The following is a 22761-nucleotide window of genomic DNA, read 5'->3' as shown; positions in this document are numbered from 1 at the left end:
CTTTATTGAGGTATCAAGTGGTGGAAAGAGTACAGAAAAAATATACTCAAGTAAATGTACAATTACCTTCCAAAAAAGATAGTGAGAGTAGAGTAAAAGTACTTGTCCAAAAAACTACTGGAGTAACTGTGCGTTCACACCGCCTCCAGCCAGAGCATCAAAATTCGTTCTGGCCGCCCTGCCAACGATGCTGTAGAAAGATTTGTTGATGCTCTGACGATCGAACGCGTGGTCTTGTATTTAAAGGAGCCGAAAAGGAAACAAGGATGTTGATCTTGTGCAGACTGACCACAAGTAGGGTATAAATGAACCTTATGAAATATTTTAATTGTGAAAGTAAGAAATTGATCAATGGAAAGAACTTTATAGTTATAACAATTATAGTTACATGTTTACTAACAAAATAAACCAATAAATCGGTGTTGTTTTGAGCAAATGAATTGCATTCCCACTGAAAAACAAGCGTTCTAACTAACTAATGGTCGGAACCAAAGTTTACAGGACTGCGTTCTCTGGACTCCTCTCAAGCGGAGGACTTCTACATTCCGATTGGTTGCCGCCCAACCGCGTGCCCATAGCTCATTACCATAAAGTTGACCTGACTTCAACTCTCCTTGACACCCTCACCGTCCAAGACGCGCCGTGCCGCTCTCGCCGGAGCTCGCCGCCGGCTCACATTGAAAATGAATGACTTGCAGCCACTTTGACGCTCTTGCCTGGCGGCGGTGTGAACGCACAGTAAGAGTAAAAGAGTAGCCTATTTAAAAGTACTCATGAGTATTGAGTAGTGAGTACTGAGCCGTCATAATAAACAATAATAGTTCATTACTTCTACTACTAATAATACATAGCATCCCCACCACCATGATATAAAAGGAACAATGAATAAATAAGTTGATGATTATTTCAAGTAAATATTCATTTTCAACACATGCATCACAAGTAAATCGCTTCAAAGAATATTAAAAGTGACCAGCAGATGGAGACGGATATTACTGTTTGTATACAGAACAATTAATGTGTAAAACTTCAAAGGTGATGCCTTAACATGCAGTCACTGTACAAGTTTGTCAATTACTATAAATTTACCTCCCTATATTTATACTTTAGAGTTTAGAACATTAAAGTGTTTCTTTAAATGCTGTTCAACCATGCCATTGTTATAATTCATTCATTTAAAACATCAGATTGTACTGTACAATGTATAAAGTAAAACTATTAGTAGTAAGAATAACAATGCTGAACAAAATGTGACTTAACAACAGACTACAATGCCTCTTTTGGTTTGGATCATCATTTAGAAAATTTGAAAAAACTGATTAATGGCTTAGATAACATTCAGTATGTTTGCAAAGCAATGTACGCATATAGAAAAATGCAGTGGGTTTGCTTAATAACACAACATTTTAACAGTTGTATACCCTATACTTGTATACATATAATATATTTGCTAAACTATGCAGAAACATTTTGAAAAAACTGCGATCCAGCCTTTTTACTAAAATTCATCAGTGCAAACAGTTCTCTAAGAGCATGTTTTCTGTCAGGCAAAACCAAGAACACCGTATTGTATTTTTTGCATGTTCAGTGTGCAGTAAAGTGCACAGCAGTTTGTCAAATAAACAGTAATAAACAGTGTTAATGTTGCAAAATTCATGGATTATGAACTACTTCAATTTCTGCTTCAATAGTGTCATTATTCAGCACATTTTAGTTCAATGTTGATTCAATTCAGCTATAAAGCATGTGCACAGATACTGTATATATAGTTTGTACAGTACGCATATTCAGTACAAATTTATTCTTTAAACAAAAATGCTAGAAGGGATTATTTCTTTCTCAAACCACTGAGTTTTTATTTCACACACACTACTGACTCCACATACACTATTAATATCAGGACAGTGGTTGGAGCTATAGGTTTTACAGGATGTAGTGAGATATGGAGAAGAGCATTACACATGCAAAAGTTTAACATCATAACCTTAAAAAAACAATAACCTGGTTAGTAATATTGTACTAAAATGAATTGGACCATAAAGAGGAAGAGTAATAAAGAGCTGCAAATCTGTGAGTATTAATTGCTTAAGAAAAATTGTGGCGCTCCAAATAAGAAAAAATAAGTCCTTTAACTGCAGGTGCGTAGAGCCAAAGGAATACTTAAAAGCAAACAGGAAAGTGGCTAACCGCACACTGAATCAAATACAGGCTGAGTGCATGTGAGTTAAAAACAAGTGGACATTGCTATCTTCAGTGCTTGCTCTACAACAAACATTCACCCTTTTTCTGGGTAGATTAGCAATTAAGGACAATCAGCTGAATTCAGTTATTACAAGTAGACCTCAATTATCACAAGTAGAACTCCAAGACATCATTCAAGGTCACTGACACATACAGCATAGAATATTAAAAGTATACAGCTACAACAGATGAAGTTGCTGCCATGTCAGCATGGATGATTCAAAGGGCCCGACAAGAGAGAGAGAGAGCCTGAATGTGATTTCTACCAAGCTTTAAAAGAGGAGAGTAGTAAACAGTCAGTTTTTCATTTAAAGTCAGTTGACTCAGTTCAGTTTAATAACTGTGTAAAGTCCATCAATTATGGAATGCTATAAGAATCTTTTTTTTTTTTTTTTTGATGGTTGAAACATTTTTGACATTTCTGTTTATATCTTGGAACTCTTTTAAGCGAGTGCATTATTAATGTGATTCAAACTAGTTGCAAGTGTCTGCTATTAAATGGCTTAGACGATGAATGGCTTAGTTTCAAACACGTGGAGTGAAATGTTACAATTCACCCCATATTCTGGGTTAGCTGTAACATACCCTGGGGTGAAATGTAACGTTATGATATCCACTGGGGTGAGATGTTACTTTATTACCTCAAAATTAGTCTTTATCTTCTAAAATCTGCTGTGTCTGCCACAGGGCTCTATTTCCTCACATGGAATAAGGACTAAACTGAACATGTATGAAGTGAATTTGGTGATTTGTAACTTGTTGCTTATTTGAGAAATTGTAAGTGTTACAGCTGACCAGTGATACAACCATCCTTGGTGTCCCCCTAATGTAAAAAAGCAGGAAACCTTCTTTTGGGGTTCCAAATTTAGGATATACAGGACAATTTTATTTTATTTTATTTTAATTTCGCTGGTCGGGCCATGGGACTGGCGAAGACAATCGGTGGGGAAGTGCTCGTGTTGACGGCTGATGGCTGAGGTGGTAGTGACGGTGGTGGAGCTGGTGGTGCCGTTGGTGTGGGCGATTGTAAGAGCCATTTCTTTAAGGAGTCCACCAGCTCCTGGAAGGGATCCGTGGTGCTCATCCTGCAGTGTCGGTGCGGTCCGATCTTCTGTTATGGACTCGGACACAAAGGGTAAAAGGTGAAACAACAAAGCTGCGTTTATTTTTTGCAGGTGAGGCACACTATAGGTGGAAGGGTGAGTAAGTGATGAGCTCTCTCGGCAGGTTTGAGGATGGGGTGAAGGAATGACAGATGAACTTCTTTTCCACAGCGTGACACGGCGATGAGACTGGTGAATCCACTCACTTCACTGGAGGGAAAACTAGAGACACTAGGAGGAAGGGACACAGAAGGTAAGGCAGACAGGTAAGGCAATGCTTTTCTTGGAAGGATATAGGTCTTTGGTCTTGAGAGATCACAAAGTCGGAGTCCGTGTAATGATGAACGAGATCGGACAGTGAAGTGAGTGTGAGAGGAGCTTTTGTAGTGAGGGAAGATGATGAGGTGATTGGGTGCAGGTGTGCGTGATCAGAACTCTGGTGAGGTGGATCGTTGTGATTGGTGGAGTGAAGGGCCTGACTGAGCTGTGACACCTCTGAGCTTGTGGATGCCATAAAACCTGCATATTTAACACACACACACACATACACACTGAATTATGCTTCGTGCATTTACCCAGCACCATAACCACACGCACTGAGCTCAGACCCCTGACTTACTGACCTCATTCAGAGTTCAACATTTTCCACCAAGACATTTCACGTCTTTAAAAGCAGACATCGCAATTCAGTTGCGTAATGTTGAACTGTAATGAGGTTTATTCATGAATAGATGAATAACACAATACTGTTTAAAATACAATAGATTAATACTGAGATATTTAATTGAAACATTAAAACATATTTAATAAAACATAAAACATTTTTTTAACTAATCTCAGGACTATCATGTGTCTGTGACACTGTTTTAGTACAAATCATATTTAATTGGGTAGATTCATCTGTAAATGACTTAAAATTACTTGTTGAACTTGTTTCATTTCACTGTATTAAATGAATTTTACATTTTTATGTATGTAATGTTAAATTATACATCTGTAATCTTGTTAACCTGCATGTTGTTCTTTTAGGCTTTTGCTGATTTATTAATATCAAGTGTGAATGATAAACTATATAATAAGTCATGTTGCAGTCCACACTCTTCAAAGGTGATTCAAAAGGTTCTTCACAGCGATGCCATAGAAGAACCATTTTGGTTCCACAAAGAACCATTCAGTCAAAGGTTCTTTAAAGAACCATCTCTTTCTTACCTTTTTATAATCTGAAGAACCTTCTTTTGCCGCATAAATAACCTTTTGTGAAACAGAAAGCTTCTTCAGATGTTAAAGGTTTTTATGGAACCATTTAGACCAAAAAAAGGTTCTTCTATGGCATTGTGATGCACCTTTATTTTTAAGAGTGCAGATGAGTTTTATCTTTGGAAGCAGATGAACATGAAGATTCATCATATCTGTGAAATGAAATCAGTCACATTAATCATAAATCAGTCGTGATGAGTTGTGGTGTATTGTGGGTGATGATCAGTGATCTGCAGACGGTAGATGATCTGTGTGTATTCTGACAGACTTTTCTCATCTACAAACACAAACACATACAGATGTTCAGTGAATTTATCATCAGGTGCTGACTTCTGTTGTTTCTCATGTATACAATACATTGTAAATTGTATAATAAGTATACAATTTGCAACTTACATACAATAAGAATTTAAAAATAATAATAATAAAAATGTAAAAACATCAACTTTGGCTCTTATAGTTTATAACTTTTGCACATAAGGAATTATTTTGTCATGTCAGTTGTAGTAATACTTGCCGTCTGTTTTTTCTTGATTGCATTTCCTGCAGCAGCAGTAAAACACACATGAAGAAATTATCAGCAGCAGCAGCAACGGCACACAAATGCTTATAGGTAGCATAAAACCGAAACGCACAGACATTCCTTCTGTAATTAATAAAGAGAAAATGGTCAATCCTTTCAGTCGAACTTCATCCAGATGCTATAAACTGCACATTTAGAAAGAAAAGATGTAGAAAATATTGCTGCTGATGTACCTGCACATGGCCAGCAAAACTGACTGATGTGCAGATGTCTCGTCTGGTTGCTGATGGGATTGTTGAGCACACAGCTGTAGGTGTTTTTCTCCTGATATTCCACCTCCAGAGGAAGAGAGAGACTGATGCTGAGATCAGACACACTGATGCTGGACAATAAACTGTTTCCTTTGAACCAGGAGAGAGTCACATGACCCACATTCACCACTGAACACAGCAGTGAACATCTGGACATGGATGATGATGGAGAACATTGTGAAGAGTTATTAGTGATGACAGGAACAGGCAGACGAGCTGGAAAACATGTAAATTAAATATAAGTGTATTGTTGTAATGTAAGCAAACACAGGCACAAGGGAAAGTAGGATCCAAATGCAGATAATGTTTATTAATAACTATAAATAGTAATTTAATATAATTGAAAGATCGTTCCAAACCAAAGTGCTCAAAACTGGCCACTTCAGAAGACCCTTTGGAACAGTTATGTTTACAGTAAAAATGTTCAGTATATGTACTTCAATAATCACACTTTACAGCCAAGTTATTTGTTCATTTATGTTTTTCATATACAGACACAGTCTATACTTTATTACATGTAAAGGACCGGCAGTAATAGAATTGCTACAGTAAATGTATGTGTATAAATGTCAGTAATACACCAGAGAAAGAATACATGTCCTTTGCTTATATAGATGGCCCCCTGAAGAACAGTTTTTGGTCCCCTACATAATTCTCTGTTCTTATAACAAAGGGATTTATTGGATTACAGTTTGCTGGTGGAAAATAAAAGCAGTTGGGAAAATGCATTGTAATTTTACAAACCTTAATTTTATTGTTGTTATATACCTGATTCACTACTGATCAATTATACGCTTTACATCCATTTATACAAGAGTTGAAGTCGTATTTGTCTTACCATAGACAGTAACACTGAATGTCTTGTCTGAGTTTCCTCTGTCGCTCCGGATCTGTAGTTTATAAAGTCCAGAGTCTGTGGTTCTGGTGTTTCTGATGGTCACAGATCCAGTGAAAGAGTCCAGCTGCAGTCTGTCTCCAAATATCTCATTACTGCTAAACATATCAATGCTCTGCTTAAAGAGTTCAGCTATACGAGTCTCTTTAGGTCCAAACATCCACAGTATCTGATCATCTCTCTGTACTTCAGTAACATCAGTGTTTAGAGTAACAGAATCTCCCTCAGTTACTGATACTGACTTCATTACATCTGTATCACCAAACACACCTGAAGAACAAATAAAAACACATTATTATCAGACAGAGACTTAATATAATCACATTTCCTGGAGCTTAATAAAGCACGATTAAAAGGGTAAACCATATTTATTATTTAATCTCTTGTGGAAAAGCATTTGTGTTTACATACTCCACAATTACTGAAAATATTAAGAGTTACTCACCGCACAGAACAAACAGGATCAGAGCGCACAGATGAGAGGACATCGTAATAGAAAAGTCGAGAGTCACTTCAGACAAAGCAGAGCGACTTCCTGAACAAAAAGTGCAGCTACTTCCTAAATCTAGACTGATAGATGAAAAAGTGAACTGGATTTAGAAATCTGTTCCCTGTTTCTCTCCGTCTGTGCTCTCCAGGCTACACTTAATACTTTCTTTATCTTTCTCTTAAATTGCTTTGGAGATGGACAGAGTGAACAGAGTTACTTGCATGTAGTTGGGAGTTAGAACATAATAGCAATCAGTACAGATAGAATGTTTCACTATAAGTGTTTTCATTTTTTATTTTTTTTTACCAGCAGATACATAAAAATCTGTGCATGATAACAGAAACAAGAAGAAAAGAGCAGCTCATGTGAGTAAAATAAATCGAGTAGCTATCAAATTAAGAAACTGAGCAGAGCAGCATTTTCCCAATACATCCCCCAGTATAGCTACTGCACATTTAACACAGTTCAGCTCAAAATATTAGTGAAGTTTTCCTTCGCCTAAAGTGCATTACCAGGTTAAACATTCTCACAGTAATTAAGTCTCACAAACAGTCAGCAGAGGGAGCCTTCAGCACAGTGATTACACACACATCCTACAGCAGTCAATGGATTTGGACTCATTATATATTGTGCATGTGTATGATTTCTCAATCTTGCTGGTTGTTTAACTTTTCTAAGTTTTCTTCCTTCATGTGATCCTGTGGTCTTAGCTTTCTTAACCTCATGTTAATCTTCAGAAAGAGTCAGTTACATAAAACCTTCCCAAGAAAACAGTTTAGCTTCACTTCTTGACTGGGACAAATACTGGACCCAGTTCCTTTTAAACTCACCAAATACAGCACTGGTATGTGTAAAGGCTGAAATGTTGTATAAAGTTGTTTGCATTTAAAAGATAAAATGACCTGTGAGATCAGGATTTACCAAAAGTATCTTAGAAATAACTAGAAAAACATGGCATGTTATCTGTGCAGCTTTGATACTTGAGACTTGTGGTCTGTTATTAGATTCTTTTCAAAAATACATAAAAGCACAAAGAATACAATGTTAAAATAAACATTTTGAAATGTGCATTCACAGAGATCCTGTCTGCTCGTCTATCTGTAGTCTGCCTCTGAATTATTCTGCCATTATTGTCTTTTTTATCATATGTAGAAATGATCTGTAGATGTCAGCTAAACGAGTCTCAGAATTGTGAAGCCTAAATGTCCACAATCCACATTACAAGATCATCTCAATTACAAGATAACATCAATGTTTAAAGAGACAGTGTCAGATAAATTGACATAATTTCTCTCTATACATTACTAATCTCATATACATTATTGACATTAACTCCAGCCATTTCATACTGAAATCACTTAATCTTCGTGTGTAAATGTGTAAATTCATTATGGTCATATACAGACAAACAATCAGTACAGAGAGAATGTTTATTTTTCAGAAACTTCACTGCAGCAGGATATGAGATTAGACCACAATACAAATATCAAGAACAAACTGCAGCCATCATAAAAGCTTCAGCACATTACTAAATACAGCACATTACTATTTGAATAAATTACCTGAACTGGGTTTTTCAGATCAGAGCGACTCCTAAACCTATTCAGATGCTTAATGTGACGTTCATATTTTATCAGAAGCTCCATAATTAACCGCATTATACAGTAGTTACGGTTATCTACCAGCAGAGGCTAACTTGACCAGGCCAACCAGTTTAACCCATTAACACACTGATTCCTGTAATTCACACGAACAGTCAGCAGATGGAACCATTAGCACAGTGAATAGAAATACACTGAAAAAATGGTAATCTAAAAATGGAAGCATCTAAATTATCTGGTTTTATTCAACTCAAAAATATTATTTAACATCACTGAATCAACCTAAATACATAAATGTATACCACAATATAAAATAAAAATGGGGCACTCCAATGGGGCAGTCATGGCCTAATGGATAGAGAGTAGTTCGAGTCTCAGGTCCGGCAAGAATTGTCGGTGGGGGAGTGAATAACCAGCGCTCTCTTCCACCTTCAATACCACGACTGAGGTGAGAGCATTCGAGCAAGGCACAGAACCTCCAACTGCTCCCTGGGCGCCGCAGCAATGGCTGCCCACTGTGTTCACAGTGTGTGTGTGCGTGTGCGTGTGTGTGTGTGTGTGCACATGGATGAGTTAAATGAGTATGGGTCACCATACTTGGCCACACGTCACTTCACTTTTCACTTTAAAAAAAAAAACAGTAGAAAAATAAAAGATAATGTTCTGCCAGAAAATCACAAGTAGGCCTACGTTTTCTGGTAAATTTCCAAGCATTTCAACGCGCAATTCAAAACATGGGTAAAAAGTGGAAAATTCCTTCATATTAACAGTACATTGAGCTGTATATGGCTTTTCAACAAAAAGTCATATGCATTGTGCAACCAAACAATTGTATGGACTCTGTAAGGTAACATTGGCAGGTCATCACTTTTTACAGTGTAGTAAGTTACTGAATGCATTTGATCTAGTTGTACATGTATGAGCCCCTGAAAATCACCTTTTAAAAGTGGCATATCCTGTTATATCCTACCATCATCTTAACACAACTTCTGAATACACCATCTGATCTCGTCCATTAGCCTCCTGTAAGAAAAGAGACGCACATCAGTGTCAAGAACAGAGCTGATGCTACACATGCTTAAACACAGATTCAGAGAGTCCCATGGGTTTCAGCCATAAGAATCTAGTCATGATCATGTAAATACATGCATCTTTAAGAATGAATGAATGAATAAGCACTTTAACTATTAAATCCAGACTTTTTAAAAATTGTGAATGATGTGCTAACTTATGTATATAAAAAAAAAATCACAAGCAGACCACACAAAAAACAATACTTAGCTTAGCAGGGTTTCTGTAAACAATGAGATGTAATGCAGAGAATAACAAACGTATCTTACAGCATCCGGAGCTCTGTGTGGAATTAATGTTGCTTCTGTATAAGCAACCTCTTCTTCATTAGCCTGAGCTGTTTGAAAATTAAATAAATAAACAATTACAAAATTATACATTTGTATATGTATATATATATATATATATTTTTTTTTTTTTTTTTTTTTCCATTTTTGGTTATTAGTAATACTTGCCGTCTTGTTTTGCTTGTGTGTAATTCCTGTGACAGAAAATCAACACGACTACAACTGTGACCAGCAGCAGCAACAGCAGAATTACTACAATGAGAAATAAAGATCGGCTGGATTCTGTAACGGATAAAATATAAAGAGTCATTAAGCTACTGCTGCACATTATAGCACCAAAATGATAACTGAAATTGAAGGAGCACTGGGAACGATCAGATTCAGACAGATTCAGTGTGAATATAATACTGACATACCTGAAGGTGTCTGACAGAGTTGACTGATGTCCAGATGTCTGGTCTGGTTTCTGATGGGATTGTTGATCACACAGCTGTAGGTGTTTTTCTCCTGATATTCCACCTCCAGAGGAAGAGAGAGACTGATGCTGAGATCAGACACACTGATGCTGGACAATAAACTGTGTCCTTTGAACCAGGAGAGAGTCACATGACCCACATTCAACACTGAACACAGCAGTGAACATCTGGACACTGATGAACCTGATGATGATGAAACATTTTGTGAAGAGTCTCTTATAATGACAGGAACAGGCAGAATGCCTAAAAACATGAAAGAAAAACAGGAACAGTCAATTATTGATAGCGATGTCTTTAAAGATTGTCAATCATCATAGATCAATAACAATGTGCTTCCAGATGGTCAGTTTTGCGTTTAATTTAAAATGAACAACTCTTTTAATATGATTTACTCAGTTTACTCACCATAGACAGCAGTACTGAAGCTCATGTGTTTGATCACTCTGCTGATGATCTGTAGTTTATAAAGTCCAGAGTGTAATTTGTTGATGTTTGTGATGGTCAGAGATCCCGTCTGATTATCTATCTGTAGTCTGTCTCTGAATCTCTCATTCTCACCAATATCATATATAGAGATGATCTGTTTATATATTTCAGCGATACGAGTCTCTGAACTGTTAAATCTAAATGACCACAGTATATGATCATCTCTCTGTAGTTCAGTAACATCAGTGTTTAAAGTGACAGAATCTCCCTCCATCACTGATACCGTCATGGTTTCATCTGTATAAACATCAGACACACCTGGAAGAAAAGAGTCAGCACAGATTATCATCTTAGGTGTCTTTCAGAGTTTATCTGAAAACAAAGCAAAAATTAAAACTTTTATATTTAAAAAATATATATAACTTATGTACAAAAACATCTTAAGTATAGAGCAAAAGTATCAAGCTTTATTATTACATAACTGGTTTACACAAACAGTACCATAATAAAAAAAATAAAATAAAAAAAAAATCATTTTAAGGGTTAGTTCACTTAAAATGAAGCTTCTCTCATCATTCAATCACCCTCATTTTATTCCAAACTTGTATGACTGTCTTTATTCTGTGGAGCACACAAGAAGATAATCTCTGTTTTTGTTGTTTTGTTTTTTGTTTTTTTGTCAGTCAATATTGTTTGGACCCCACTCAGAAGATCTGTGTTCCGCAGAAAAAAAAAAAGTTCATCACTCACATTTACATTTCGTTTTTTTTCACTCTCATTGTTGAATACGGATATTATTTTTTGGTTCTACTATCACTTTTGTTACATGTTAAAAAACATGGAAGTGCAAAACATGTTCTTTCGTATTCCACATACAAGTCATACAGGTTTGGAAACACATGAGGGAGAGTGAATGATGAAAATTTACATTTTTGGCTAAAAATTATACTTTTAAATTGATCGGATATTCCATATATGTGATCCTGGACCACAAAACCAGTCTTAAGTCGCTGGGGTATATTTGTAGCAATAGCCCAAAATACATTGTATGTATTTTTATACTAAAAAATCATTAGTATATTAAGTAAAGATCATGTTCCATGAAAATATTTTGTAAATTTACTACTGTAAATATATCAAAACGTCATTTTTTATTAGTAATATGCATTGCCAAGAATTCATTTGGACAACTTTAAAGGCGATTTTCTCAATATTTTGATTTTTTTTGCACCCTCAGATTCCAGATTTTCAAATAGTTGTATCTCGGCCGATACAATTTCGAAAAATTGACACTTAAGACTGGTTTTGTGGTCCAGTGTCACATATACATTAAGGTTTATATAATTTGGCAAAATGTACATCTTTTTATTTTAAAATACTGTAAACTGCACTTTTAAATATGGAAGTAATTTCATTGTGTCATTAAATTCAGTGTGAACTGGTGCTTTAATATTCCAGGATCAAAGTTTTCAAACCCTATGCAGAAATTCAATAAGGATGAAGCATTTCCATTCAGACTGTTAGAACATACTGGAATAGTCTGCCTGTGTTACAAGAAATATATATGAAAAAAAATACATATATAACTTACCATCTAAGAGCCATAAACAAAAACAGAGAAAAGCATGAAACATCCGCCACATGTCTGAAAATAACAATCAAAAAGCTCTTCACGTTGCGAAAACCTACTACAAAGAGGCGGCGTCTCATTTGCTGATGCACTTTCACTGACTGTGGGTTGGCAGTTTCAGTCCAAAAAATAATTAAATAGCCTACCACATACAGACCTTTCTACCTCCACTTTTTTGTTTAGTCATTAAATGCATTTAATTGAAGCACAGAAGAAAAAAAGAAAAGAAAAAAAAACTTGCTTATACACAATGATCATTTGCATTTATTTATTTACAGTTACTCACCCACAAATCGTTCCAAAACAGTGACTGACTTTCTTCTATTAAACAAATATTCTGTGTTTTCTTTGTCATTGCAGTAAAATTCAGTGTTGTTTGGACCACAATGTTCTTCAAAATGTCTGCTTTTGTGTTTCGCCGAAGAAGAACGTACATGAATGACATGAGGGTGATTAAACGATGAAAGAAAATATTTTCTTATAGACTTCACACTTATTTGTTGGTGGGCTTGAGATCTGATTCAAGGATGGATTCGGTGAAGGAGTGCTTGATTAAAGTTACTGCCGTGTCAGCAGGGTGTCGTATCAAGGTGGAAGGTTAGGACGATGGGCTCGTCGAAGGAGAGAGGGCCCAATGTGATTTCTACCAAGCTCTAGACAAGGACAGTAGTAGACCGTTTCAGTTAAAGTCAGTTCATTGTTAATTCACTTCAGTTTAATAACTGTGTGAAGTTCATCAATTATGAAATGAGTTCAATTCATCTATAAAGCAGTTCTGTAGAAAACAGCGATGTTACCATCCAGCTCATTTCAGTTGAATTGAAATATATATATATATATATCACAACTAATATTAAAAATATGGGTGAATTCGGGTAAATTGAGACCTTTTTTCACTGGGAAAAAAACATCCAGTTAACTTGACTTCACCCCTATATCCTGTCATCATTTCGTTAGTTGTTAAATATGGGTTTATTCTCTTTGGTGCTGCTGCATGAATCTTTTTTTTTTTTTTTTTGTTAGGGGAAGACTGGGGATGGTTGTAACATTTTTGACATTTCTGTCTGTATCTTGGAGTTCTTTTAAGCCAGTGCATTCAAAATTTGATTCAAACTAGTTACAAGTGTCTGCTATTAAATAGCTGTTATCTTTGCAGCACAAACAGAGAATGCATGGTTTACTTTCAAACAGCAGGAGTGAAATGTTAGTCCGGTTAGTTGTAACATGCCCTGGGGTGAGATGTAACATTATGCAATAAGGATCATGACCAAAAATGGATTTTGACACTGACTTTTCAACATAATCGATTAGGGTTAGGGATAGTGTGTGTGTGTGTGTTTCTATTCAGGTGGGGACTTAAACCTGAATACACACAGACTCATGGGAACTCGTGTCACGTGACCTAAATTGAGGTCCCCACGGGTAAACAAGCTAATAAATCACACAGAATGAAGTTTTTTGAAAATCTAAAAATGCAGAATTCCTGTAAGGGGTAGGTTTAGGTGTAGGGTTGGTGTAGGGCAATAGAATATACGGTCTTTACAGTAGAAAAAGCATTATGCCTATGGAGAGTCCCCACAAGGATAGCAAACCAGACGTGTGTGTGTGTGTGTGTGTGTGTCTTACATTAGCATTGTGATAATAAAACTGAATCACTTGCACATGTGTTTGTGTGTGTGTGTTTAAGTTTGTTTGTTAATGTCAGTCATAACTGGCCATAATAAAACTGAACTTCAACACTTAAACACTGAGAGACACCCAGGCATATTGAAATTCAAAGAAAACATATAGATAAAACAAAATAAATAAATATGCTTGGAGTAAGTAATATGATAAAAATGTTTCATTGATGTTAAAACTAACCCAGAGTCTTGTAACCATGAACTAGCTCACCATACAGCTGACAGCCAAAACATTAGCACCAACAACTAGTATGAAAAATATCTACACAGACACAATAAACATGATTTTACTTTGATGAATTTAAACAAAGCAGGGACTGCCATCGCAAGTATAAATAGTTAATTTTATACCTCAAAATGAGTTTTTCTCCTCTAAAATCTATCTGTGACTTCTTCACATGTGGAATAAGGACTAAACTGAGAATGTGTGGAGTGAATTAGGTGATTATAGTAACTTGTTGCTTATTTGGGAAATTGGAAGTGTTGCAGCTGATGACGAGTGTTGCAACCATCCCCTGGCTGCTGGCTCTCCATAATCTAAAAAGGTAGGAAACATCAGGAAATCTTCTTTTGGGGTTCCACATGCTGGACATACAGAATATTGGCAAAATGTATCTCTTTTTTATTTCACAAAAGCCATAGACAAAAAAAAAAAAGTAAAAATGTATGAACCACAATATCCCTTAACAGCCCAAACAGTCTGGAAGCATAAAACGCAACAAGCTTGAAGGTTTGCTAATAATGCAGACAGAAATTGTGGTGATTGACTGTTGGATTGGTTACTTCAATTGACTGTTTTTTTTTATTAAACTACTTCTTCAGTAGGAAGCCAGCACAAATACCAAATAATGAATTAGATATTTGACTGAATTAAAAAACACATAGTTCTGCATCCTCTTATTGTTTAATATGTTTAAGTGAAGCCCATACATAATTATGCCTTTGCGTTGTGTGAACGCGCATATGATAGTTAGCTGAAGCTAGAAATTATGGTTTATAAACTTTTAAATATGGATATTTTTCTTCGCCTAGGGTGGCTTGAGGATGAGTAAATCATGCGATAATTTACATTTTTGGGTGAACTGTCCCTTTAATTAGAAAATCACCTTAGATCATCTGAGCTTCACACTGGTTGTTCACACACTTACTGTTAACGTTCACTTGTGGATGCGACAAAACCTCATATTTAACACCCACATACACACTGAATTATGCTTCGTGCATTTACCCAGCACAATAACCACATGCACTGAGCTCAGACCCCTGACTTACTGACCTCATTCAGAGTTCAACATTTTCCACCAAGACATTTCACGTCTTTAAAAGTAGACATCGCAATTCAGTTGCGTAATGTCAAACTGTAATAAGGTTTATTCATGAATAGATTGTACAATCAGTAAAACACATTTAAATTTTAACACATTTTTCTTAACATCAAACAGAACTGTTCTAATATATGCATAACAATTTTATAATTTAGTTTTTTAATCTAGTTTTTTTTTAAAAATCTATCTATACATTACTTTTTCTTAAACTTTCACTAATGTCTTCTCCATATCTCACTTAAAAATACAATTCACATCCTGTGAAACCATAGGCTGTAGTTTCAACCACACTGTCAATAGTGTAACATATACACAAACAACAGAATCCAATCTAATGACTGAAAACAACATCTGATCCTGGGATTCATAAAAATAGAATTAAAAATGTGCATCAGTTTCCCATGAATAAACTTACATGCATTTCACTGAACATGACAATGGTCAATCCTCTACATCAGGGCTTTACTGGCATAAAGAGACAAAAATAATCAGTGCAGAAAGAATTTTAATAATGCTTGTTCAGTAAAACACAAATCACTTCAACAGCCTAAAAATTTCAATTACTTAAATGAAACAAATAGGTGACAGGCAGCATTTATATAGACTTCAGTGCATTACTAGAAGGACTACATTCAAACAATTTGAATAAAGATAAAACTCAGGTTCGTCAGGTTAAACTGACTCTAAAACTGAAGATATTCATTCAGATGTTACTGATATTTTGTCAAGAGCTTCATTCATTGTTCATAAATTAACCACATTACACAGACATAGATAATACTGATAACTATTGCAGAACATTTTGTTAAATAGTGCATTATTTACGGTGTTTTACATTACGACACCTTTCTTCAGAAAAAGAAAAACTTCATATGAGTAAATGCAAAGTAGCTGGACTGAAGCATTCTACCGAATGCACATAGAAAATTACTGCTTGCCGATTACATCAAATTACAATATTTAATATGTAAATTCATACACAGATTTCACCATAATGACATAAATAATCAAAAGAAACTGAGATTATATTCTTGAAGTGATATTTTAGAAATATCGGTAGGCAGCAATAAATTAAAAATGACCTGTGTTCATGGTCTTATCTTCAGTGCTGAAATGACTTCTTCAGAATACACAGATTAGTTATTTTAAATTTTGAAAATTCATTTTGAAAATGTATCTTTTTGACCCACAGATGGTTATCTACCAGCAGAGAGCCAAACCCATTATACCATCCTGTAAGTCTCACAAAGAGTCTGCAGAGGGAGCCATTAGCTCAACGATTATACAAGCATCCTGAACTCATTTGGCCTTATTGTATTTGTGTATGAGTATATGAAAATCCCTTAAATGTGACATGTGGTCTTTCTTAATAAAGATCACTTTTTTAGAAATTACTTAAATTAAATGATGAAATTCAGTCATTTGTAGCAAACAGAGCTACAACCAGTGCATTTGCAGTTTAACTGGGGTTTTGAGCTTTACTACACACTGACATACACCTCAACATGCTCTGCCCTGTAATAAACCGAGCTGTATGATAATACAGTCTACATGATCATCGTCTCAAAACAACTTCTGAATACACCGTCCGATCGTGTGCATTAGTTTCCTGTAAGAGACACACATCGGGAAGTCAAGAGAGAGATAAGAGCACAATAATCATATTACACATGCTTAAAGCACGGTCAGAAAATGAAAATGACAAATACTATACAAATAATATCAATAAATAATAATTTAAAAAACACACTATGTGAGAGAAGTGTCGCATAGGATTCAGAATCTATTCATATAAGAGCTTTGTGACGATATAAGCACATGCACAGAAAATGCAGAAATAATGGACAGTCAATTCCATTGATTCCAATGGATTCATTACTCGATCCACAAAAGAAAACAAGCAAGCATAAGCACATTAATAGCCATTAAATCCAGATTTTAAAAATTGTGTTAAATGAGTGTTAAATGACAAAACATCATGTATATAAACAAACTACACCAGCTTAGCAAGCTTTCTATAAGCAAAGAGATTTAGTGCAGAGTGCAGAGAATAGCAAACATATCTTACCGTATCCTGATCTCTCTGTTTAATAAATGTCGCATCAGTATAATAAACCTCCTCCTCCTCATTACTCTGAGCTGTTTGATAATAATTTACAAAATGTAAAAAATATATTTTTTTTTGACACTTCTATATATTTAGTTGTATGTAATACTTGCCCTCTAGTTTCGCTTGTGTGTAGTTTCTGCGGCGACAGATCAACACAGCTACAGCTGGGACCACTAGCAGCAGCAAGACCAACAGCAACACAACAAGAAGAAGTGAAGTTTGGTTGGATTCTGTAATGGATAAAACACAAACAGTCATTAGACCACCGTAAGTGACAAAGATAAGATAAAAAATATTTTCTATATTGAAAAAAAAACATATCTCCACATCTTGCTCAGTGTACTCCTCTAAATTGAATAAAAGCGATTTCCAAGCTAAGAAATGTATGTTTTAAAAATGTTCAGGTTTCCTGTTGAAGGGTTTTGATAATAGTACAGCATTCTCCTACCTGTATTGTTCTTACTTTATTTTTTAAATATTCCAAGAAGGTTAATGATAATATTCATCAAGAATAAAATGAATGTTCCGAAAATGTTGTTCTTAGAATGTGTTCACTCAACCATAACCATAACATTCAGTAAAGACATCATGAAGACATTCCAAGAACATTGTTCTAAGAATGTTTTTCTCAAGTTCATCATCGTAAGAACACATATCAAATGCTACTACTGTTATATGAATGTTCTAAAAATTTGATTTAAAGAACATTTTATCATAACATTTATCTTAACCTTTAAAGAACATTAGTGAAAGTTGCGGCCATGTTAGCTGGGATGCTTATGCTCATACACACTCGACTGTCTGTGAAGTTTAATTTCTATCATTTATATAGTTAAGAATATAACCTTCATATAATGTGCTGGGAACCCCAAATTTAAGAGCATACACACACACACACACAAAAAGGTGTGATCAGTCAAAATGCTTAATTAGTGTGAGACAATGTGAGTTCAACTATTTCGTTAAAACATTTGAGCGATAAACCAGCATGACATTTTTAACTGCATCAAAAAGTCCAATTATGGACTCTAAGGGAGTTTTTACACGGGCAGTTATCAGGTGAATGTGAAAGCAACTTGAACTCAGTAAATGTGCCCAGTGTGAAAGTCCCAAGTATACTGACGTACCTGAACTTGGTTGACAGACTTCACTGATGTCCAGATGTGTGGTCTGGTTGCTGATGGGATTGTTGATCACACAGCTGTAGGTGTTTTTCTCCTGATATTCCACCTCCAGAGGAAGAGAGAGACTGATGCTGAGATCAGACACACTGATGCTGGACAATAAACTGTTTCCTTTGAACCAGGAGAGAGTCACATGACCCACATTCAACACTGAACACAGCAGTGAACATCTGGACACTGATGAACCTGATGATGATGAAACATTTTGTGAAGAGTCTCTGATAATGACAGGAACAGGCAGAATGCCTAAAAAACATGACAGAAAAACACGTCAGGAACAATCAATTACTGAAAATGATGTTTTTAAAGATTGTCAATCATCATAGATCAATAACAATGTGCTTCCAGATGGTCAGTTTTGCGTTTAATTTAAAATGAACAACTCTTTTAATATGATTTACTCAGTTTACTCACCATAGACAGCAGTACTGAAGCTCATGTGTTTGATCACTCTGCTGATGATCTGTAGTTTATAAAGTCCAGAGTGTAATTTGTTGATGTTTGTGATGGTCAGAGATCCCGTCTGATTATCTATCTGTAGTCTGCCTCTGAATCTCTCATTCTCACCAATATCATATACAGAGATGATCTGTTTATATATTTCAGCGATACGAGTCTCTGAACTGTTAAATCTAAATGACCACAGTATATGATCATCTTTCTGTAGTTCAGTAACATCAGTGTTTAAAGTGACAGAATCTCCCTCCATCACTGATACCGTCATGGTTTCATCTGTATAAACATCAGACACACCTGGAAGAAAAGAGTCAGCAAAACAGTCACAGATTATCACCTCAGATATCTTTCAGAGTTTATTTGAAAAAAAAAAACTCCATTACAATTTCTGTAACATACGAATTTATAAGTATGAAAAAAATTGGACAAAAATATCATGCTTCGTTATACACAACTGGTTTACACAATAAGCTGTATCATAATGAAATATGGGGATAGGGACAGTTCTCCTAAAATAAAGCTCCTGTCATCATTTACTCACCCTCATGTCATTCCAAACCTGTATGACTGATTTCCATCTGTGGAGCACAAAAGAAGATAATCTGTGTTTTCTTTGTCAATACAGTGAAAGTCAATTGTTGTTTGGACTCCACTGTTCTTCAGAAAATCTTGTTTGTGTTCCGCAGATAAAGAACATGACAACGTGAAAGACATACAGGTGAATAAATGATGACGCTTTTCACTAGTAGTCAAATATGGGTTTATTCTCTTTGGTGCTACTGTATTTTTCACTTTTGTGAATGTTTTAAAAAAAGAGGAAACTGCAAAATACCTTGTTTTGCAGTCGGTTCCACATACAAGTCACACAGGTTGATGATGGAGAGCAAATGACAATTTTGAGCTAAAAACTATACTTTTAAAGTGATTAAATCGGGCTGTAGATTAAGTTTAACATATTTTGGCAAACTGTACATCTTTTAAAATGCTGTAAACTGCACATTCGATATATTATTTTAACATTCCTGAGTCTAAGTTTTCAGTGAAAATTCACCGAAGATGAGGTTTTAGTTTACACCATTATTTTAACAAGCATTTCTGTTTCCATTCAAACTGTTAGAACATGCTGGAATAGTTTGATTGTAGGAAGAACTGAAGCAATAAAAACATAACTTACCTCCCAAAAGCCACAGACAAAAACAGAAAAATGCATGAAACACCATATTCGTTAAAAACCAAAACAGCCTGAAAGCATTCTGATAATAATATTCAGAGGGCTCTTCTAGACGAAACCTAGGCTACTAAAAAAAAAAAAAGGCGGCGTCTCAATGCTGAGCTCCGTCGATTGTGGGTTGCAGTTTTAGTCTGAGAAATAATTAAAAACGTAGGCTACCACATAGCCAGACTATATTTGCCTTGGCTTTTTTCATTTAAGAGCCTATTTATTCCAAGGTTTCTGAGGAAAGGAGTGTAGCCTACATCTTTAAACGCGAGCGCCGTTTTTATCACGCGATTAGGAGAAAGCGTTTTTTGCGCATATTGAGAAATTAAAGTTAGAAATCCGAGAACACAGGAATGCTGTATTCCTGCTAGGTTTTTTTTTTTTTTTTTTTTTGGTGTGCATGTAAACGTTAAAATGAAACACGATCAGTGTGGTGCGTAAAAAAAAAAAAAGACATCAAGCTAAATATCTCTATTTTAATAAAATGAAGAGCAGAATATCAAAAAGAACAGAATATACGATTTTTGTGTCCCCAATTTTGTAAAACAAAAGTAAGAAAATGTGTGTATTGCTGACTCCCAATTATATATTAATATTGGAGCAGCCACCACAAATGCTATTAAACATAATACATAATACATATTTTTAGATATGGTGGAAAATGACGCTCTGGAGTGAAAAGTTGCTTAACGAGTTTATTTTCCAGTGGAAAGGGTTTATATATGCAAAACATTGTCTGTGAACTACAACCTCCTTATTCTTGTTTTTGCGTTAAGCGCACATATACAAATATGTTGGATATTGTAAATCTCATACGTTTACAAACACACTAAATCCTTTCAAAGCTTTTTTTTTTTTTTTTCACATATGGTAATTGATTTACGCCGATATCTTCTGCAGCTTTATTCCTCTTTGCTATAATCATAACATCTTTTTTTTTTTTTTATTCATTTTTTTTAATTCATGAGGCTCAGATTAAAGTTAGCCTTAATCACGGACCTCATGATGTATCTGACGTTTCTTCTAAATCATTTTGAGATATAGAAGATAACTAGATATAAACCAATTAACTAAAAATATATATATATATATATATATATATATATATATATATATGGAGAACAGTGGTCCAGATGAAAAATATAGATATAAATGTCCTTAAGCTTTTGTAGAGCTTTTGTTTATAAAAATTCCATTTGTTGCATTTTTTGTTTCAGGTTAATGTAAGTTAATTTAACTAGTATTTGGTGCTTTAATGAGGGTTTGAACAAAATGAATTATCAGTTAATCATCAAAATGAATTCAGTTAATTCTGCCTCAAAGATGAACATCATGACCTACAAAACTGATTTGGCCTCAGATGATAAAAACTGTTATATCTGAACTCGAAACGTTAGTTTGCTGTAAGGTGAAGTGAAGGGACAAGATGCCCTTCACCTAAACCACCAACCCACCCACACACACACACGTAAGCGCTCGCAACACACCCACCACATGCAATCAATAGACTTCAGCCAATAGCCTTCGCAGACCACAACACATCTTGCTTTTGCTCATAAACAGAACTGGAAAGTGTGTCACAGTGCAAAATCAACCTCATGTGCTTTCCAAAACAAAGCAAAGTAAAAACTCAGAACTCAGGTTCTGTGCAGAACAACAGCAATCACTGTCCAACATTCCAAATGGTGCTTTCCATAATAGATATGAGATTATTTGCATTTCCAAAGCTTTGCATTTCTACTATGAACTTTATTTGCATGAAGGTGTGTTGATTTAATCACACTGCTGTGCCTGTTTAAAACTGGCAGAATAGAAAATTAACAGAATAGTTAGTGAATATTATCTATAAGTCTAATATTTAAAAAAAAAGCTAAACATAAATTAATATTGGTCTCACTGGTCTCTTTGAAAATATAACTCTGATATTTGAAATGTTTATTATTAGCGGATGAATGTCAGAGAAAAGCATCTTAATACCAGTAACTGGCTCCATGCTGATAAACAGATAAACTATTTTGTCCACATCACCATAAATGCATAACTGTTTACAGTAAATTGCGCAGTGTCTATTTTTGATGCAGCATGATTATTCTAAAGCTGAGGGTTAATTGCATATAAATCTGCTGACACATAAAGCATCATAAGACTCAGATCATGATGCTTGAGTCTTAGTGAATGTGAATTAGCATTGCTGTTCTTTATGAGAATGGAAAACCCATGTCTGTGGTTGTGAGAGTGTTTGCATCGCCCCTTTCACTTGTTTACACCCCACATCCGCTGAAACCAACTCTTTTAACAGCTCTGGTCAAATCATATCACATCAATCAATAAAAAACAAAACAAAACAATGCCATCACATAATTGAATCATTCTCCAAAAATGTAGATTTCACAACTTCAACTCAATTTTAACACTGCTGACATCAATGAAATAAAGTCAAAGGGAAAATGTTGATTTAAAATTTAAAAGATAAA

The 22761-nt window shown here is 35.2% G+C and overlaps 3 protein-coding genes across 7 annotated transcripts; all 3 read right to left on the bottom strand.

Annotated features, from left to right (window-relative positions):
• Window positions 1-1786: 1786 nt before the first annotated feature.
• LOC131531107 (natural killer cell receptor 2B4-like) lies at window positions 1787-6856 on the bottom strand. 3 transcript variants are annotated; one of them, XM_058761656.1, is made up of 6 exons: window positions 6776-6856; window positions 6274-6600; window positions 5358-5651; window positions 5119-5247; window positions 4775-4878; window positions 3756-3863 (listed from the first exon to the last, which is right to left on the bottom strand). In XM_058761656.1, the coding sequence occupies exons 1-5, from the start codon at window positions 6816-6818 to the stop codon at window positions 4787-4789; spliced, it is 885 nt and encodes a 294-aa protein (XP_058617639.1). In that variant the 5' UTR covers window positions 6819-6856; the 3' UTR covers window positions 3756-3863; window positions 4775-4786. The 3 variants fall into 3 exon arrangements, with proteins under 3 accessions (XP_058617637.1, XP_058617639.1, XP_058617638.1); XM_058761654.1 differs by lacking the exon at window positions 4775-4878 and having other exon boundaries at window positions 1787-3863; XM_058761655.1 differs by lacking the exon at window positions 3756-3863 and having other exon boundaries at window positions 4680-4878.
• Window positions 6857-9393: 2537 nt separating this feature from the next.
• On the bottom strand, window positions 9394-10955 carry LOC131530994 (SLAM family member 5-like). The gene is made up of 5 exons (XM_058761544.1): window positions 10661-10955; window positions 10196-10498; window positions 9948-10061; window positions 9762-9829; window positions 9394-9444 (listed from the first exon to the last, which is right to left on the bottom strand). Exons 1-5 carry the CDS (start codon window positions 10953-10955, stop codon window positions 9394-9396), a joined length of 831 nt encoding a protein of 276 aa, XP_058617527.1.
• A 4501-nt stretch (window positions 10956-15456) lies between these two features.
• On the bottom strand, window positions 15457-20587 carry LOC131529747 (SLAM family member 9-like). Of its 3 annotated transcripts, XM_058759617.1 has the most exons (7): window positions 20243-20328; window positions 19610-19646; window positions 19027-19365; window positions 18556-18858; window positions 17539-17658; window positions 17387-17457; window positions 15457-16927 (listed from the first exon to the last, which is right to left on the bottom strand). In XM_058759617.1, the coding sequence occupies exons 3-7, from the start codon at window positions 19334-19336 to the stop codon at window positions 16874-16876; spliced, it is 858 nt and encodes a 285-aa protein (XP_058615600.1). In that variant the 5' UTR covers window positions 19337-19365; window positions 19610-19646; window positions 20243-20328; the 3' UTR covers window positions 15457-16873. The 3 variants fall into 3 exon arrangements, with proteins under 3 accessions (XP_058615600.1, XP_058615598.1, XP_058615599.1); XM_058759615.1 differs by lacking the exon at window positions 19610-19646 and having other exon boundaries at window positions 20243-20587; XM_058759616.1 differs by having other exon boundaries at window positions 19610-20345.
• Between the last annotated feature and the right edge of the window lie 2174 nt (window positions 20588-22761).

Source organism: Onychostoma macrolepis, chromosome 22, assembly GCF_012432095.1.
Source record: "Onychostoma macrolepis isolate SWU-2019 chromosome 22, ASM1243209v1, whole genome shotgun sequence".
Taxonomy (NCBI): Eukaryota; Metazoa; Chordata; class Actinopteri; order Cypriniformes; family Cyprinidae; genus Onychostoma; species Onychostoma macrolepis.
The sequence above is the reverse complement of the archived record's forward strand: the minus strand, read 5'-3'. Positions and strand labels throughout refer to the sequence as shown.

Excerpts from the sequence above, each read along its gene's own strand:
- LOC131530994 (XM_058761544.1), bottom strand. The coding sequence starts at position 10,955 with ATGGAGGGAGATTCTGTCACTTTAAACACTGATGTTACTGAACTACAG. Across the intron at positions 10,062-10,195 it reads ACTCTGTCAGACACCTTCAG|AATCCAGCCGATCTTTATTT; the intron begins GTATGTCAGTAT and ends TATCCGTTACAG. Across the intron at positions 9,830-9,947 it reads CACACAAGCAAAACAAGACG|CTCAGGCTAATGAAGAAGAG; the intron begins GCAAGTATTACT and ends ATTTTCAAACAG.
- LOC131529747 (XM_058759615.1), bottom strand. The coding sequence starts at position 20,288 with ATGGTGTTTCATGCATTTTTCTGTTTTTGTCTGTGGCTTTTGGGAG. Across the intron at positions 17,659-18,555 it reads AGTCTGTCAACCAAGTTCAG|AATCCAACCAAACTTCACTT; the intron begins GTACGTCAGTAT and ends TATCCATTACAG. Across the intron at positions 16,928-17,386 it reads AACAGAGAGATCAGGATACG|GAAACTAATGCACACGATCG; the intron begins GTAAGATATGTT and ends TGTCTCTTACAG.
- LOC131531107 (XM_058761654.1), bottom strand. The coding sequence starts at position 6,818 with ATGTCCTCTCATCTGTGCGCTCTGATCCTGTTTGTTCTGTGCG. Across the intron at positions 5,248-5,357 it reads GTTTTGCTGGCCATGTGCAG|AAGGAATGTCTGTGCGTTTC; the intron begins GTACATCAGCAG and ends TATTAATTACAG. Across the intron at positions 3,864-5,118 it reads CAATCAAGAAAAAACAGACG|GTTTTATGGCATCCACAAGC; the intron begins GCAAGTATTACT and ends TTAAATATGCAG.